The sequence below is a fragment of the Lycorma delicatula genome, chromosome 4 (genome assembly GCF_047948215.1).
Source record: "Lycorma delicatula isolate Av1 chromosome 4, ASM4794821v1, whole genome shotgun sequence".
Lineage (NCBI taxonomy): Eukaryota > Metazoa > Arthropoda > Insecta > Hemiptera > Fulgoridae > Lycorma > Lycorma delicatula.
Window position 1 is genome coordinate 147,151,102 of NC_134458.1, and position 17,934 is coordinate 147,169,035.

Genomic DNA, 17,934 nt, shown 5'->3' on the forward strand with positions numbered 1-17,934 from the left:
CCACTCTGCACACATATGAGGAAGTATAACAATGTTACAAAAAGATAGAAAAGTTAATTGGGAAAGAAGAGAAGGGGCATGTGTAGTGATACTAGGTGATTTGAATGCTGTGGTTGGAGAGTGAAGGGAAAGACTGGAGAGTAGAAAGACTGGTTAGATTCTGCATGGAGAAGGAATTTGTGTTGGGAAATACCCTGTTTAAAAATCATAAAAGAAGATATATGTGGGTATCATGAATGAATAGAAAAAAGTATAAAATTGATTATATTACGATACAATGAAGCTTTAGAAATTATTTAAAGAATGCTAAGGCTTATCCAAGTGCAGATATAAGTTCAAATCACAATCTAGTTGTGGCAAAAGTGAACATTAAGCTCACAAAAATTGGGAGTGACAGGAGAAGAGAATACTATGATTTGCAGAAGCTAAAAGAACAGGAAAAATTACATGAAATTCAAGAAGTGATGCTGGAAAAAATGAGATTGGGAGATAAATTAAGAAGTTTAAAGGAAACAACAAAAGAGATGATAGGGTTTAAAAACAGGAACAGAATATGAAAAAAGTGGGTTACAAGTGAAAATGTTAGACAAGATGATTTAAGGAGATAATTTGCAGGAGATAATTTTAGGAAAAGCTGAGGGACATGATGAAATACAAATTGAACTGTTCAAAACACTAGGAGAGACAGGAGAATACTAGATCTACGCAATCTAATACTTAAAGAAGGAAAGTGGCTGGAGAATTTCCAGGATAATGACAACAATAGAAAAGAATAATAATGGTACCAACAGAAAAGAAAAGAAAAGAAATACAAAGAAGTGTGAAGAACAGAATGATTAACCTAATATCACATACAGCTAAGCTACTATTAAGGGTTCTAAATAAGAGAATATACCAATAAATTGGATGACAGTATTGAGGAAGAACAATATAGGTTCAGAAGAGGTGTTGGAACAAGAGACACTATACGGCTGCTAACAGTAATAGTTGATACATGGAAAGGAGATGGAGAGTGTGTTGCATTTGTCGACCTAGAAAAGGTGTTTGAAAGAGTTAGATGGGATAAATTACTGTTAATTTTGAAAAAGAAGGGAGTTGACTGGAAAAAGAGGTGCCTAATAAGAGCTGTTCTATAACCAGAGAATAAAAGTGAGGGTAGGAAACAAAATGACAGGAAGAATAGGGATAGGAAGGCGAGTGAGATAGGGATGCTGTGTCACCAACACTGTGGATGGTGAGAAAGACAGTCAGAAAATGAATTGAGGCTTTTGAGATAAGGGTATGGGGCAGAATGATAAATGTCAGATGACAAAACCATGTGAAAAAAACGAGGAAAGAGTAAGGAGAATAAGAGAGCAGAAAAATGCTAATCTGATTGAATATAGGAAAAGGATCTGGCTAGGTGAATGAAAGAAAAGGAAGAGGAAGAGATATCAAATGATGGTTGGGATTATGGAAAAGAGAAAATATGCTGAAACAAAGAGATTAGCAAAGGATAGAACTAATTGGAAAGCGGCAGCCATTACAGGACCTGCTCTAATAGCAGAACACTATGAATGAATGGGGTATAGATGTGAAGAAATTTAGAGGATTATTAATTAATTTAAAGGATTATTATATCATTTTATTCCATTTATAAAAAACTGATCAAAAGAAAGTTTGAATATTATATAACAGCAATAAATATAAGAATGTGAGTTATAACAGAAATGCGTGAATTTTTATAATTACTTATACAGCCTCACTCTGTAACTTGAGCTAAGGGTAGGTATTCTATATTTAGTTTTAAAAAATTAATTATATAATATTAAAGTAAATTTTCACTATAGTAGAACTAGGATTAAATCAAAACTTTTCCTCATCACTTTTAGTTAGACAGTCCTTGATAACTTAAAGTGACTAGGTGAAGAGTTATTTAAAATATGATATCATATTTTAATGCTTCTGAGCAGTACAGTTTATATAATTAAAAAAAATAAAATATTCAAAAAATAAAACTGGAACATTGAACAATAGTATTAATAAATTCTTTAAATCTATAAAATAAAAAATATTTTATATATAAAGCATATAAAACCTGTAGTAACATTAATTAAAAAATAATATTACAAAAAAAAATAAATAAAATATAGCTTAAACAATGGTTTAAAATTAATATGTACAAAAAATATACAGTCCTCCAAATATAAAATAAAGCAATAAATACAAATGAGAGAAAAAATATACAGTCCTCCAAATATAAAATAAAGCAATAAATACAAAAGAGAGTAAATTTATATAATTCCCATCTTATAATCTAGCATGATTGATAATCTGGCAGTGAATATTTGATTCACTTTAATTAGGAACAAAAGCAAATCGTAACTGCATGACTGTAATCGCAACAAATCAAAAACATTGACTATAGTCAGACACATAACTGACTGATAGACAGGAAATTACTGAACAATATAGATGTTACCTACTGGTAAGTTATACCAGTGCCAATTTTTATATTAAAGCCCATTTTTATAGTGCCCATACACCAAATGAACAGTGTGTTGTTTGTTCTGAAAAGCCACTTACAATTTATCAGTATATTTTAATTATTTATCTTGATGTTACTGTTGTGAGTTTCTATAGCACTGTTGTCTATACTGTCTGTATAAGCCAATTAAAAAGTATAAAACAATGTTACTTTCAATTCATTTCTCAAATGTGGATATACTTCACTTGTTATCAGAACAAAAGATTTTTATAAGCCATACAATTAATATTATTGTTTATTTCTGAAAAATTATTAAAACAAAACTTGTAAATAATAAATAATTTTTTTTCTTGCTTTATATATTACGAAGCAGAACCATAATAATTGACATTATTAAGAATTAGACAAAATAATTGAAAATTGTGAATTAACTGTTTGCATATGAAAAATGTGTAATTAAATGTGTAATTGTAATAAAACGCTTATTTTTAGTAAAATTATAACTATGAAATTAAGATTTACAATCAAAATGATATATGACCTAACATTAAGATAGAAATTGTTAGGGTTTTGTTATATTAAAAAAATAATATATAAATAATTAATGACAAAATTAATAAAAATAATAAAGTTTTTTAAATACTATATATACAAAGGTAATTAAAAATTATGTCTGTAAACATCCCTCACATACAAATTTACTCAAATCTCATTCATCCAGATATGTGAATAATTACTTTATATCAATACTTTTCTCCCTCTGTTATTTACATTCCATTTTAAATGAAATACTAATTACAATAAATACAAAAAAATAATTATGAAACTTTGTTATTGTTATCAAACTTAATATAATAATCTCAAAAAATTGATTTATTTATTCATTAAAAAAAATTATTATAGATAATTTACTACAAATTGTAAAACACTAATAGCTACCATGATATCTTACAAAACATCATATAAGATAAAACAATTAATTACTGAGATTTACAGTAATTCATTTTGAAATACATTTTACTGTCTTAATATTGATCTACAAGGTGTGTTCAAAAATACATTTATAATAGCATGAAAACGAGCGCACTAAGCATGTTCCAAGTGGCAACTTTTGCAAACACATACTGTTTGATGCATCATGCCAACATTGTTAGTTTTCAACCTAACAGTTGCGCGAGTAAATACACGGTATTAACCTCTCATTAGATTTTTAACTAGGTGAAAATGAAAGATCTTGAATAACTGTTTATTGTGTTAAATTTTGATTCAAACTTCGTAAACTTCTCAGACATTTAAAATACTTCAGCAAGCACCTGGAGAAGACCATATGAGCAAATTGGAGTGCCACAAATGGTTCACTTGTTTTAAAGAAGGTAGAACAATGACTCATGAGAATTCCAAACCAGGACAGACAACTTTCCACGCTAATAAATGATGATAACATTGATGCAGTTTATTAAGATCATGTCCAAGAGATTGCTGAGGTAGTGGGCATCAGCACACAGTCATGCCATGTAAATTTTAATGGAAAAACTTACATTTGTTTCATCTCTGCAAAATTTGTGCTGAATTTGATCAGTCAAGACCTTCTTCACTACACCAGAGCCCATGAAAACCTTTCGAAAAACATTTTAACAAGAGATGAGGAGGTGGCAACAATGTAAACACCAAGCTACAATCACAATGAGAAAAAATTATTGTCCTGAGCAAAAAAAAAGGCCACATGTGTCAGTCAAACAAAAATTTGATGTTCGTAACTGGAAAAAAATGGTCTGTTATAAATTCAATCCACAAGGTCAGAGAGTAAACAAGGAGTTCATCAAAGTTACACATCTGTTAAGAGATGCTGTGTACAGAAAGAGGCTTGAACTAAGGGAAAACCAGAATTGAATGTTGCACATTAAACAATGCGCCGGTCAAATATCACTTCTTGTCAGCCATTATCTGACAAAACATGAGACAACTGTAGTGCCTCATCCACCTTACTCTCCAAACTTGGTTACAGCAGACATTTTCTTATGTTCCAAATTACTTTGAAAGAACATTACTTTGAAGATAACTTTGAAAGAACATAGTTTTCAAATCATTAATGAAACTGAGGAGGATACAATACAACATCTGTGTGCCATCTCCAAAAACATATTACAGGAAATGTTTCTAAAATTGAAGAAATATTGAGAGAAATGAGTACATTGCTAAAAACAGAAACTAAAGAGGCAAACCTATTATAAAATTGTAAATACAATAATAAAAGTTTTATTACACAAATTTGGTCTTTTTTGAACACAGCTTGTATACTTTATATAGTAGTTAAGCATAACAGTAGCTGATTTTATCCTTTATTAAATTTTCAAATAAAGGGAAAAGATTAAAAAAAGTATAAACAACAAACCAGCTGATGAAATTTAAGTAACAGATTTGATTTTAGTTAGCTAAGCTAATGAACTGGTTCAGAAAAACATTTAAATTAAAAAAATGACACTCATAACTTAAAAAAAATTCAATAGTAACATCAGAAGTAGTAGTTGACAGTTGTATATCAGGAAACTAACTTAAGCAGATATTCAAAACGTTTGAAAAATCCCATCATTACCATAGCTGGAATAAATTGATTGCATTGATACATTACACACTATCAAAATTTAATATTATACACAAAATACTACTTTGTATAATTTATAAAAATTACATACTACACAGATTACATTCCTTTTGACCTGAAAAATGTACTGTAGCAGTATTTTTTTACATTCTTGTAGCATTCAAACAAAGAGGTGCTTTAAAAGCTTTTTGTTTGACACAACGAAACCTAACAAATAACACCAAAATACAATACAATACTGACTGATAGATTTTTTCTTTTATTGCAAGCTCTGCTTATTCAATATGTCATCTTCAATCAGATTATTATTGTAGATAATCAATTGTTTGTAGTTATAGTTTAATTTACTATTATTTCATATTTAACAGTGGCTGATTAAACAGGATGTAACAAAGCCCAAATTTTTATTTTTGTAATTTTTTTGTTTAAGAATAAAATGACAATAATGAGTAAGATAGCAAGTATTTTATTACAGTTAATAATTTGTTAAAAAAAAACAAAAAAAAAACCATTAAAGCACTGTTACGTTACAGCAGATAACTATCATCTTACAAATTCTGAGATTTGCATAATTAGTTTGAATGGGTTTCTGATTAATCTATAATTTACAAGTGAAATACACTTTTGATCGTTCATAAAACAATTAAGCTTTGTATGTAAAGAAAGTAAACAATATGATTTTACATAGAATATTTTAAAGTTGGTACAACTGATGATGTCAATATTGATTATTGTGTCTCACAACTGTCTGGCAAAATGGCTGTTACTCCTGAGGAAATTTTTTTTCTATTGGATTAGCCAAAATAAACTCAATCACTCTACTGGCAAGAAAATTCATCTACAACTAGAAAAGCAATTAGAAAGCACAGGATGTCTGTGTAAAAGTTCTGGAAGACATCCCGTGTCTGAAGAACAAGTTGACCATGTTTGGGCCATGCACCAACATGGATCAAGTAAATCAAATAGATCAGCAAATTTAGAATTACAAATTTTTGAATTGAGATGTGGAAAACATTTCCAGAAATAGTTGAAAATTACACCTTAAAATAAATTACAATTAGTGAAAAGTTTAAAAAATCACAATAAAATATTACATACAGATTTCTGTGTCGAAATGCAATAATATATTGAAGAAGATTGTTTCTTTCATCACCTAATTTTTGGTGATGAGTATGTTTCATATTTGTGCCCCAAAAATATGGGGCACAGAAAAACTGTGCAAAGAGGTACCAGAAAATAACTAGAATCACGTTGCGCTGGGCAGAGTTTCTGCAGTAAGAGATTGAGAGCATCAAGTGACATTTTATTTATCAGCCTGCCAAATTGGTGTCACCTAAGAGGTTATGTCTAATCTCTGTGAATTTCTTTGTGAAAGCTCTTTGCCCACTCAGTTTTTGTTACAGTGGACTTTAATGAACAGAGCACAATAGTAAAGTTTTGCTTTCTGCTCTGGAAAAATGCAGCAGATACTGTCATATTGAAAACAGCTTACAAGGATACTGCTAAGGGAAAACTGTAGTGTACAAGTGGTTTAGGCATTTCAAAACAGGTGAAATGTTCATCGATGACCAACCTCATTCTGGATGTCGTTCCAACTTCCCTAATGAGCGAAATTGTAAAAAAAATTCACACAGTTGTGCTTGAAGATTAACAATGTACCATTGAAGAAATTGAGAAGTTGTCTGGAGTAACTTGAAGCTTGGTTCAGAAAATTTTATCAGAAGATTTATGGATGAGAAGGGGCCCCTGCAAAGTTTGTGCCTCAACTACTGACTGCTTAGCAAAAAGAGGGTCTTTGGATGTATACCGTGCTCTGAAAGAACAGTTCCAAAACCGATCCAGATTTCTTTTCCAAGACTATTACTGTGAAAAATCATGGTGCCACCAAACAGTCAAGCCAGTGGAAGACTGTAACATTATCTTGTCCCAAAAAAAGGTAATTAAGTAGTCAAATAAAGATGATAATGCTCATTTGTTTTTTCAATGTGAGAGGGGTGGAATTCATTCAATCAGGTGAGACTGTTAATCAGGGCCTTTACTTAGAGGTTCTAAGATTGTGCAACAGTTTGTGGCAGGCAAGCATTGGTTTTTCCACCATGAATATGCACCTGCTCACACAGCTCTCAGCACACCAATTTAAAAAAAAAGCAGCATGATTCCCATGCCCCAGTCCCATTACTCACCTGATTTAGCTTTGTATGATATTTTTTGTCCCACAAATTAAAAGGGAACGTGTTCTTCTGATTGATGAGGTGAAGAAAAAAACAAGGAAGATGCTGTCGGGCATTAGAATAGACCAATTTATTTAGATTTGACAAATTACATGATTTTGGATTTGACAAATTACATGAATGGTTAATGTCTCTAATTGACGAAGACACTGAGAATTTCATCTCATGCAAGATGGAGCCCCGTTTCACTGGCATATAGAAGTTTGAAATTATCTAAATGAACATTTTTTAAAAGGTTGGATTAATTTTGGAACTTATGAAAATATGGCATTGATGCATTTGGCCACCAAGAAGTCCAGATTTATTTAAAACCTTGTGACTATTTTTTTGTTGGATTTTATGAAAGACAAAAGATTTTGTCCCTTCCCTTCCTGCTGATGTAGATGACTTAAAAGAAATGCTGATGCAAGTGTTGAGGAGGATGTAAAATTTCATACTTGGATTGTTAATAGGAATTCATCCAAAACATGATTACTGATATATGTTGTGTGACTCATAAATGCACATCCAGAACAGACACAATTTTTTTTATAAAAACATGAGATTTCCAGTCAAACTATTAGAAAAATAAATTTTTAAAACCATCAAAGTGTTTTAGTGTTCTAAAACACTATGTTATAAAATTCTAATGCTGTCATAGCAAATGTGGGTTAGTATGTATAGCACACTGGAGAAAAATGGGTTCAGATTCTCTCATTTGCAATGACATTGTATGCTTAAACAATAATGATACTCAGTTCGTACAGAAATATCCACCTTAATATTTTTAAGTAATAAAAATTAATAAATTTTTTAAAGAATCACACAGTTTCTAAGCAATTAGTAAAAAAAAAAAAAAAATACTACATACAACCATGAAATGGGTGAATGAATACTACCTGAATCAAGTTTATGCACATAAGCAGGTTTTTATAGTGAATAATATGTTTGCTTATTTTAACAAATTTATTGCCTGGGCAGTCAGACTACTTTCTCATTAAATAAATTTTACCAGTAATAAAAATGTTTTATATAATTTACTGTAAAAGACTGTCACAATTTTGGTTACCCCCCCCCCCCCCCAATTAACTAATTTGCATGATGCAAAATGAGTGTGATAAATAACTCTTATTGCATTATCTGAACTGATATCATGATCTGCTTCAAGTGTGTTCAATTTGAATGTTTTTTGTTTACTTTTCCCCTTATCTGTTCTGAAAATGCACCTATTAAAAGGGGTACCACCTAATATGAATATTACTTGGGTATATACAGTAAACATAATTAACATATATTAACCACATTTTTTTATTTAATACAATACAAACAGCCTACTAGTAAAGTGGTAATAAAATGTTAACATAAAAAACAGATGTATAAATACGTCATGTATAAACAAATTATCAGTCAAATCCAGATTATATTCATTGTACTATTCTCAGATTCAAAAGCAAAAATGGTAACATATTATTAAAAGATATTAAAAAAAATTAAAATGCTAATAAAATAATGATACAGAAGAAAATTCTTATTATAATTATTTATTAATTAAAAATTACTGATAAAATACCGTGACATGATATATATACTATATAATTATATATAAAATAAAATCATTATATAAATAATTATTAAAAAATACTGTATAATATAAAGCTATGTAACATTATAATTATAATTTAATAATATTATCATCACTGTTTAAAAATATTGAAAAGAAGAATTAAGTTAAAAGAAAATAAGTATATAAGTTTTTTAAAATAATATATATACGTTATAATATGGATTATTTCAATAAACATAGAGAATAAAAATATATAACAGAAAAACACTGTATAAAAATGTGCACACGCAAATATTTTCTTTATACACATACACATATACCTTGTTTTTTTACCATCAAATGTGACATCATTAAAATGGTTTCAGAAAAAAATCATTAATTGACCTGAAATAAAAATAAAAATAATTATTATATTTATGCAAGATTTTTGTTAAAGACAACATTTTTGTTAAAGAATTTAATTTTGAAGACTGCAATAATGATATGAATATCAGCTGGTAATATGAAACAGTTATAAGAGAACAATGTTATAAATGTGGCTTACTTAACACTTTTTGGATACTAATGATGTATCATTACACCATCCAAGATGGCACAATGTTACGAAATTGATAATTTTATTCTATTAACCGATTAAAGATGAGCTGTCTGAACTGTTTTGAACCAGTGAGTAGCATTGCAACAACAGGCTAGTTCCTTATTACAAGGAACTTGTAACAAATAAACCTATCTTGTAATAAACCTCCATGGCATGGTAGCATCTTTACCTTTCATCCAGAATGTTTTTGGTTCAAATTTCACCTTTATATTTTCATATGTTACAAGTCATTTTTCAATACTATTTGTAATTGGGTGGTTAACTAAATTAATTGCCGAGTTAAATAATTCAATAATTATATAAAAGAAAATAAAGTATATTAATAAAGCACTATGTGAAGTGTGAAATTTCAAGGCTTTATTTGTATTTGTGTTATAACTATTAGTTATAACTTGGTGACTAACTTGTATTATCTCCTTCATTAAATATCAGCTTTAATACATGTTAATTTTATATCATAAAAACAATTCTGCAAAAACATCTTTTGGAAATTTTAATTAATTAGTTTTAAAATGTATAAATGACATCTCTTTAGTTTTACTTTTATTTATACATCACTAATCAAAATATCAAAGATATTTATAAAATGTAGATATAAAATGATATAAAATGTAATAAGACTTAAGGAATTTTTTAAATAACAATTTTGTAAAAAGCTACTAAGTTGATGAGCAATTTATTAAAACTTCAAGATTAAGTTAATATGTAAAATAGAAAATTGAGGATATGGTAAAAATGTTGGGATTTAAAGAATAACTAAGACATAAACGAAAGCAATACAGAGTAACATCAAACCACGACACAAAGTGATACATCATATAGGATCAATCCATTTGAAGGGTTCCAAAAAAACATAAGCTGGTTGCTTGACCAATTCAACAAAAATTGAAACTTATCCAATTGTTTCCTACATGTTTCAGAACCTTAAAATTATTATTTTTTAAATCTTTTATTTAAGCAGTTTACCTGTGGTGGCCATTTTGTTATGGTGCACACACCTATTTTTGTGTTTGTAAGAGTTTATGGAAAAAATCATAACTAAAAACCTATTAGTTATAACTTCTCAAAAATCATGGAAAACCTGTTAAAAGCGATAACATTTTGACTCACCAAATAAGTGCTCCAAGGGGGTTTCTTGTCTTCTTTGCATTTTACATTTTTTATATTTAGCCCCTATGTTGTTGAAGTTAAAAGTCTTCAATGTAATAGCCTGTTTTTGTTGCAAAGTTTATTATTTATGGTTAACCAACAGCTGTGATATCTCTTCTGAAAATTCTCTTGAAATTGTGTGAGAACGACATGTCACTGTAGTTAGTTTAAGTGATGTCAACTTTCTTAGGACTTTACAGATCAGTACCCAAACTTTGTCTTATTGAGACTTAAAAATTTATGTACATAATCCAGCTGGGTGGAAAAAATGAACCTGCACATCGTCACTTTTGAGGATAATATCTACCACTTCTATCCACCAATGATCAGCATACACAAAAGCAATATTCTTTTTCCTTAAGTGAAAGTGGTACAATACTTTGACACAGGATGGTCTTCATAGTCCTTGGAGTCTGAAGTAAATTAACGTCTTACAATGCCTTCTCTAACACAGGAGCATACTTGTTATAGCTTCTAGTATCAACAACTCTTTCACAGCAGTCAAAGGTTTTTTAGAATTTCTGAAATTTTGGCTATCTCATCTGATTTAATCAAAAAATACTTGATGTTTTTCAGCTTGTGATTACAAAATGACTACATTTCATTAATGTTTGCTTTTCAGTCAATGCTGACTATTTAATGGCCTTTGCCAGCTCTCATTTTGTTGTACACTTAAAATACAGACACTTTTGTTTTATAATACATCACTTTCCTTGAAATAGAACACAAACGGGTGAACTGTGTGTGGCTTGGCTGTTGACCCAATGAAAGCTTTGTATCTCTTCTTGAACAAGAAATGAAAAAGTTTTCTGCAAAGTCTGCCAACAACAAACATTCCTCTTCACTTAATTCGGATTTTTTCTTCTTGAAAAACTGAGCTTGAGATTTTGACAAGAAATGGTGAGTTTTCAGCTTTTCCAGTTTTTCCACTAATGATTTGAAAAACTCATCTTTGGTCTGAAGAACAGTAATCATCTCTGTCCTATCAGCTGTTACCCATTGTTTATACATTACTGTATCTGGTAACACATCATACTCTTTGGAAAATTTGAGCATGTCAAACACTGTCTGCTTACCTGGTTCATATGTCCAGGTAACAATCAACATTAAGTTTGGTACCTTCAATCATGAGTTTGATGTTCTGGTGGTGGGAGCAGGCACAAACTGTATGATTCCTGGATGCACTAGCCAAGATACACCTTTTGAACAGAGTTCACAGAACTTAGATCTTCCAATTTTTTCCTCAGAGATTTCACTTTTAAAGGAGACACAATTCATTTAAGTTTATCAGAACAAGACACTTTTACTTATGCATTTTGACACCATCAATACGTGTGCTAACCACAATCCTTTTTACCAGGACACAGCCTGCTATTACATCTTCATAAAATAACAACTTTTTTAATTGTGTCGTTACTAATTCCTGTCTTTTACCTAACTCAGGTAGAATGCCTTGCTCATTAACTAATTCTCTAATAAGTCTAACCAAACAGTAAAACATATTGAACTCTGATATTATTTTAGATTTGGTCCAAGATTGGGGAAGTAAACTGATACTTTAACCTTAACTTCTTTAGAAGCAAGAACACAATTTTCTTTTATTTTTAAAATAAAAGATTTTTAAAATGAAGAAGATTGAGCTGGAGTCAAAACACAATTCAAAATTCTTTTTTAATTTTCCAGATACCTTTTTTATTTTAAATTTTAATGCGATGACATTTGATCTGTGCTTAATTTTTTCAATTTTTATGGAGATGATACACCCAAAATGCTACAAGCAGCATCCAATTGTTCAATATTGTGATGTGGGGCAATGTATTGTTCTTGGTCTTCACATTCATATAGTTCTTTGTGTTAACTGTTTCAAAAGTATTTTTTCTCAGCAGAACAAGAGGCTTTGCAGGAACTAAATTTAAATTTGGAAAAATATGTTCTTTAAGAGCTTGCTCTAATGTTATTTGTCTTAAGTTTTTCTTAACTGTTTTTTATGAGTTCTCAAAATGTAACAACAGAACTGTCCATTCAGGTGACTGAATTTTGACAAAAACATTTTTTCACGATATTTACAAACATTACTTGAAAATAATGTAAAAATATAAGTAAAACTTATTTAATAAACACTTCCAAACACAGGATGAAATTTGAGATGCTCCGTAAAGATTTGAACAGGTTACTGACTAATGTCAGACTGACCAATCTGTAACTGCAAAGCTAAATCATGCAACAAGCATAAATGAGCATGTTGCAACGTGAATTTTCCTGACGACTGGAAATGACTTCAAGCGCCTGTTATAACATGAACAAACACTGCAGTTGAATGGTTCAAACAAGTCTATTTCAACTATAGTAATAAATATAAATATATTAAAGTGCCAAGCAGACAAAAACCCCCTTGAAGCACTTATCTAGCAAGTCAAAATGGTATCACTTTTAACAGGTTTTTCACAATTTTTGAGAAGTTATAACTGTTATTAGTACAATACACATGAAATGTTTTTATTTTCCATAAACATCTACAAAAACACTAAGTTGTGCAAATCTGAGATTTTTATAACCAGCCCAATCAGTTATTTCAAGCCAAAATTTGAATTTAAAAAAAAAATTAGTTTTCAAAAATTCATAAAAATTTTGGGTTAAGTATATCACCACTAATATTTATGGTAAAACATATTACTACATAAAAAAATTCAAACTGTGTATGTCATCCCTACCTCTTGAAAAAAATTACCAAAGTGAAATTTCCTTTTTTCATCTTCAACTTTATTGGTAATTTTCTCATAGAAAGAATAGATAAGTAAATAAACCACTGGGCCAATATTTTACCTTGAGAAAATATGATTAAACTGCTTTTTGTTTCATCCTTCCTGGACCAATAGGTTTTTAGTTATGATTTTTTCTGTAAACCCTTACAAACACAAAAATAGGTGCATGCACTGTAAAAAAAATGGCCGCCACAGGTAAACTACATAAATAAAAAATAAAAAAATAGTTTTAAGGTCCTGAAACATGTAGGAAACAAGTGGGTAAGTTTCAAATTTATTTTGAATTGTCAAGCAATTACCCTTGTGTCACTTCAAATGGATTGACTGTATAATGAAAAAATTCAGTAAAAAAAAAAAAAATAGAAGAAAAATAAGAAATTATCATAGATGTCATATTAATCGGCATGTAATAATAATAATTGTTCACATTATCAGCATTATTATTATTATTATAAGTGAGTTTACTTATTTTTAATTCATTGAATTATAAATACATAAATTACAAACAAATCTGAGAAAACAAAGCAGCAATATTTCACATTGATAGAAACCTACCTATACTGTTTTGTAATTATTGCAAGCACACGACTTATCAAACAAAACAGATACTCTTGACCACATTTTCATTCTTACTCTCTTGACAACTTGATCAACTGCATGTACAGGAACTATAACTCTACCAATAGGTTATTTGAGTCAGCTCGCAAAGCATTAAGCTTTGAGATCAGCAAGGAATTGAAGCTAATTTCTGCAAGATCTTTCACAGCCAGCCTGATTGGTGTTGTCAGCAAAACTTATTAATGATTTTTTTTTAATTTTTTACTTAAAATGGTCATAATGCTACTTAATGGTTACTTAATGGTCATATGCTTCTTGCTTCCATATAAAGTCTTTAACTAGTCAAGACTGAACAGTTAGCAGCACAGAATACAATAAATATTATCTAGATTGAAAATAAATTAGCTTTGTTGGGTTTTAACGATTATTATTAGGACAGAAAGTAACAAAGAAAGGTATCAAACCACTTACATGATCAAAAACAAAAATTACACAAATCTGAAATTGTATCTTAAGTAATTTTTAAAAGCAGGTGCAAAAAGTACTATGGTAAATAAATTTATGCCACAGATTAATAAAGAATTTTTATATTAAGTGAATAAATAGTAGTAGTAAAACAGAAAAAAAAATAAAATACCTCAACAGGAACAACAGTAAAACTATCAGTTCATGATTTTGGTTCATCAATGTCGCCAGCCAGTTGATAATGATGTCTTCTAAGTGCAGCTAAGCGTAACCTTTCTTTATCTAATGAAGATTCCAGTTCTAATACTCTAACCTGTGATTCCATTTCTAATTTCTTTGAATGATACAGTGTTAAGCTACATACATCCAGATCATCTATAAAAAGAAATTAAATGATCATTAAAAGCAAATTAAAACAAATAATTATTTTTTATTAATAATTTTGTTTCCTGCATTTATGAAAGTTCCAAAATCCAAAACAAAATATTAACCAGGAATGGCAATTCTCAATTATTTAAAATATCACCTTGAAAAAATATTTTAGACCAACACTGAGTACATGCAGACAATTTTTAGACTACTCAAAAAAGCATTGTTAAGATACAGAATGATCTTCAAACACATTTAAAAAGTTTGTATCATGGGTGCTAGCTATACTTCTCACTCTTTTAATAATCTTATTAATTTGAACAATGCTTTAACACTTACACTGGAAGAATGCCAGAATAAGTGTTAAGAGGATAGGAGAATTTATGGACAATTATTTAAATACTTTATTGTTTGCAGGTGATCAAGTAATCTTAATACAAAATCAATATAGCAGATGTATACAAAGAAGGTGTTTTTAATTTGTTATATTGCTTGGCTGAGGCGTACTGTTTAATTTAAGGCTAGAATCAAAGAGCAAAAAGACAGTTTTAGTGGCATGCAAGGTTGTAGATTGATTCCCATCTTTCCACTTGACAGGACCATTTAGCAAAGATGGACCTCTTGAACAGAAAGTCTTCTGTGTTTTGTAGTTTGTTAAATGTGAATCTGTAGTTACAGTGCAACGTGCATTAAATAGGACATTTAATTATGATCTTCCAACTGACAATAATATTCATCAATGGCATAATCAAGTTGGGATGACTGAATATCTGTATAAAAGGAATGGTATGAGATGACAGATCGTCTGAAGAGAATGCTGAACGTGTCAGGCAGTCTCTCAAGTGTAGCCCTAAAAAATATTTAAGGAAAGCCATTGCAAACTAGCAATGCTGGTAATGACAGTATGGATTGTTTTAAGTAACTACTTAAAACAGCATGGACAGATGTGTCTGTACCATTTACAGTTGTTACAGGCTTTGAAGCTTACCAACTACTCTGAGTGGCCCAACTTTTCAATAAAATTGTTTCAACACGAAGATGATGACTTTCTTCATCATATTTGTAAAGTGATGAGTCAACACTTCATCTTAGTAGAAAAGTTAACACACATAATGTCTATATCTGAAAATTTCCATCAACTCTTACAATGTGAAAGACACTCTGTAAAATTAAATGTTTCCTGTGCAATATCCCAACGGAAAGTTTACAAGCCATCCTTTTTCAATGCAGCAAGCTTAACAGGTGTTGCTTATTTGGATATGCTGCATACATGGCTTTTTCCAACTGCAAGATGAATCAGAGAATTTTATTTCATAACAAGATGGTCTGCCTCCTCAATGACATAACTCTGTACAAGATTGATTGAATAATGCATTTCCCAATCACTCGATTGGTCGGCATGGACCTGACAACAGAGCTTATATGCGCTGACCTCCAAAATCATCACAAATAAGCAGACCCATGTGATTTTTTCCTTTGAGGTTTTATAAAGGATATTATGTATGCGCCTCAGTTATCTATAAATCTATCCAATTTGAGGTACAGGATTGAATCAGCTATTGCTTCCATTAGTCCAGACATGTTGGTTAAAGTATGGAATGAATCTCCTACTGATTGGATGTGTGCTGCATGATGAAAAGTGCTCACATTTTACACTTGTAGGGAAAACTGCAAGTTACTCTTTCATTTCATTTGTGATTCATTACTCTTAGGAGATGTTAAATAACTTTAAAACCACAATCATTTTTTTATATACCCTGTATGATAAAAAAACTGATGGTAGAGAATGAGGATTTGAAGATTAATTTCAATTAAATAAATTACGTACTTTGATTTTATCTTCTGATGAGTAGGAAACAATGTAAAGATTTATTATTATACAGAGCAAGGAAGGGTTGCTATCAAAAGGAGATCGGAGAGTAAACAGAAAGCAAAAAAGTGCCAGCTATGCAATAGTATTATCAAAAGTATCCTGCTATATTGATAAAAAACTTGGGAACTTAGGAGGAGGGATGAAGATAAATTATTTGAATTGCACAGACATTTAGTTTCTAGGATGCAGTGAATAAGAAATTAGAAGAGGATAGCAACAATGGGCATGGCAAGTAATGATTTAGAGGAAAAATAACAGCAATGATATGGTCACATTTGTAGAATGAAAAAATGTAAACAATCTAGAAAAGGGCAATTGAATGGGGTTCACAAGAAAGAAGACATATCCTTCTAAGCAGCAGGTATCTGAAATTATAAAGAAAGGAATCTGGAATGTAATAATTGGCAGAATGGAAGGATATGGCAATTAGAATGTGAAAGACTACCTACATAGCTGTAGAATACATAGCCCAAGAAGTACAATATTCCCTACAAAAATTAAATTCATTTAAGAAAGCTGCATCGTAAATATTGTACAGGAAATGTTGCATTTTCACACCTGTATGATCTTTCAAATTAATTCATGGTAGAATATGAATTTTCACATGATAAATGACCAGTGATATTTTTATTATTTGATCCAATTAGTTTCTTCAAATATTTTGTGTTTTTGCATTATAACTATTGAAAGAATATGAAGAAACTTTTAATCAGTTCAAAGCTGACCAGCACAATGTAAATTCATTACTATGACATTTGAGTCAATGTACGGGGGTCATTCAGTACTAAAAATACACAAATTGCTCTGGAAACAGTTAATTTAATCAATGAGAAACTTTTTACTTTTAATATAATCTCTTCAACAACATTAATACACTTGCCCCATTTCTGAATCAGCTTATTTATGCCTGCAGCAAAGAAACAAGTGGAAATATGATGGGGCAAAGTAAGGAATGTAGAGGATGAGGAAGTGCTTCCTGAAGCAATCTGTTGATGGTTTCTCAAGTTACCTGAGCTGTGTCAGGGCATTGTTATTGTGAAGCAGAATGATGCCTCTGCGCTGAAGTCAAGGGGTTTTTCAACAATGCTAGCTTCACTTTGTTGATAAGCATCTCACAGTAGTATGCATTATTTATTGTTTGCTGGTCTTTTAAAAAACTGAAAAAACAGGGCTTTTGCATACCAAAACAGTGTCATGATTTTCCTGCTGATGGTTGGGTTCAAATTTTTTCTTGTCAGGTGAATTTGTGTGCTTTCACTCCATACTTTGTCTTAGATTCTGGTTCATAATGGTGAATCCATGTCTTATCACAGGTTA

At 30.2% G+C, this 17,934-nt stretch overlaps 1 protein-coding gene across 3 annotated transcripts in view; it reads right to left on the reverse strand.

The window, feature by feature from the left end:
* Positions 1-8,563: 8,563 nt before the first annotated feature.
* The window catches only part of LOC142323935 (huntingtin-interacting protein 1-like), a 127,991-nt gene continuing 118,620 nt past the window's right edge, over positions 8,564-17,934 (reverse strand). For all 3 annotated transcript variants that reach the window (XM_075364318.1, XM_075364320.1, XM_075364319.1), the window contains 2 exons: positions 14,548-14,750; positions 8,564-9,227 (listed from right to left, as the gene is read on the reverse strand). In XM_075364318.1, coding sequence (XP_075220433.1) covers positions 14,578-14,750 — 173 coding nt within the window. In that variant the 3' untranslated portion in view covers positions 8,564-9,227; positions 14,548-14,577. The remainder of the gene's footprint in view (positions 9,228-14,547; positions 14,751-17,934) is intronic.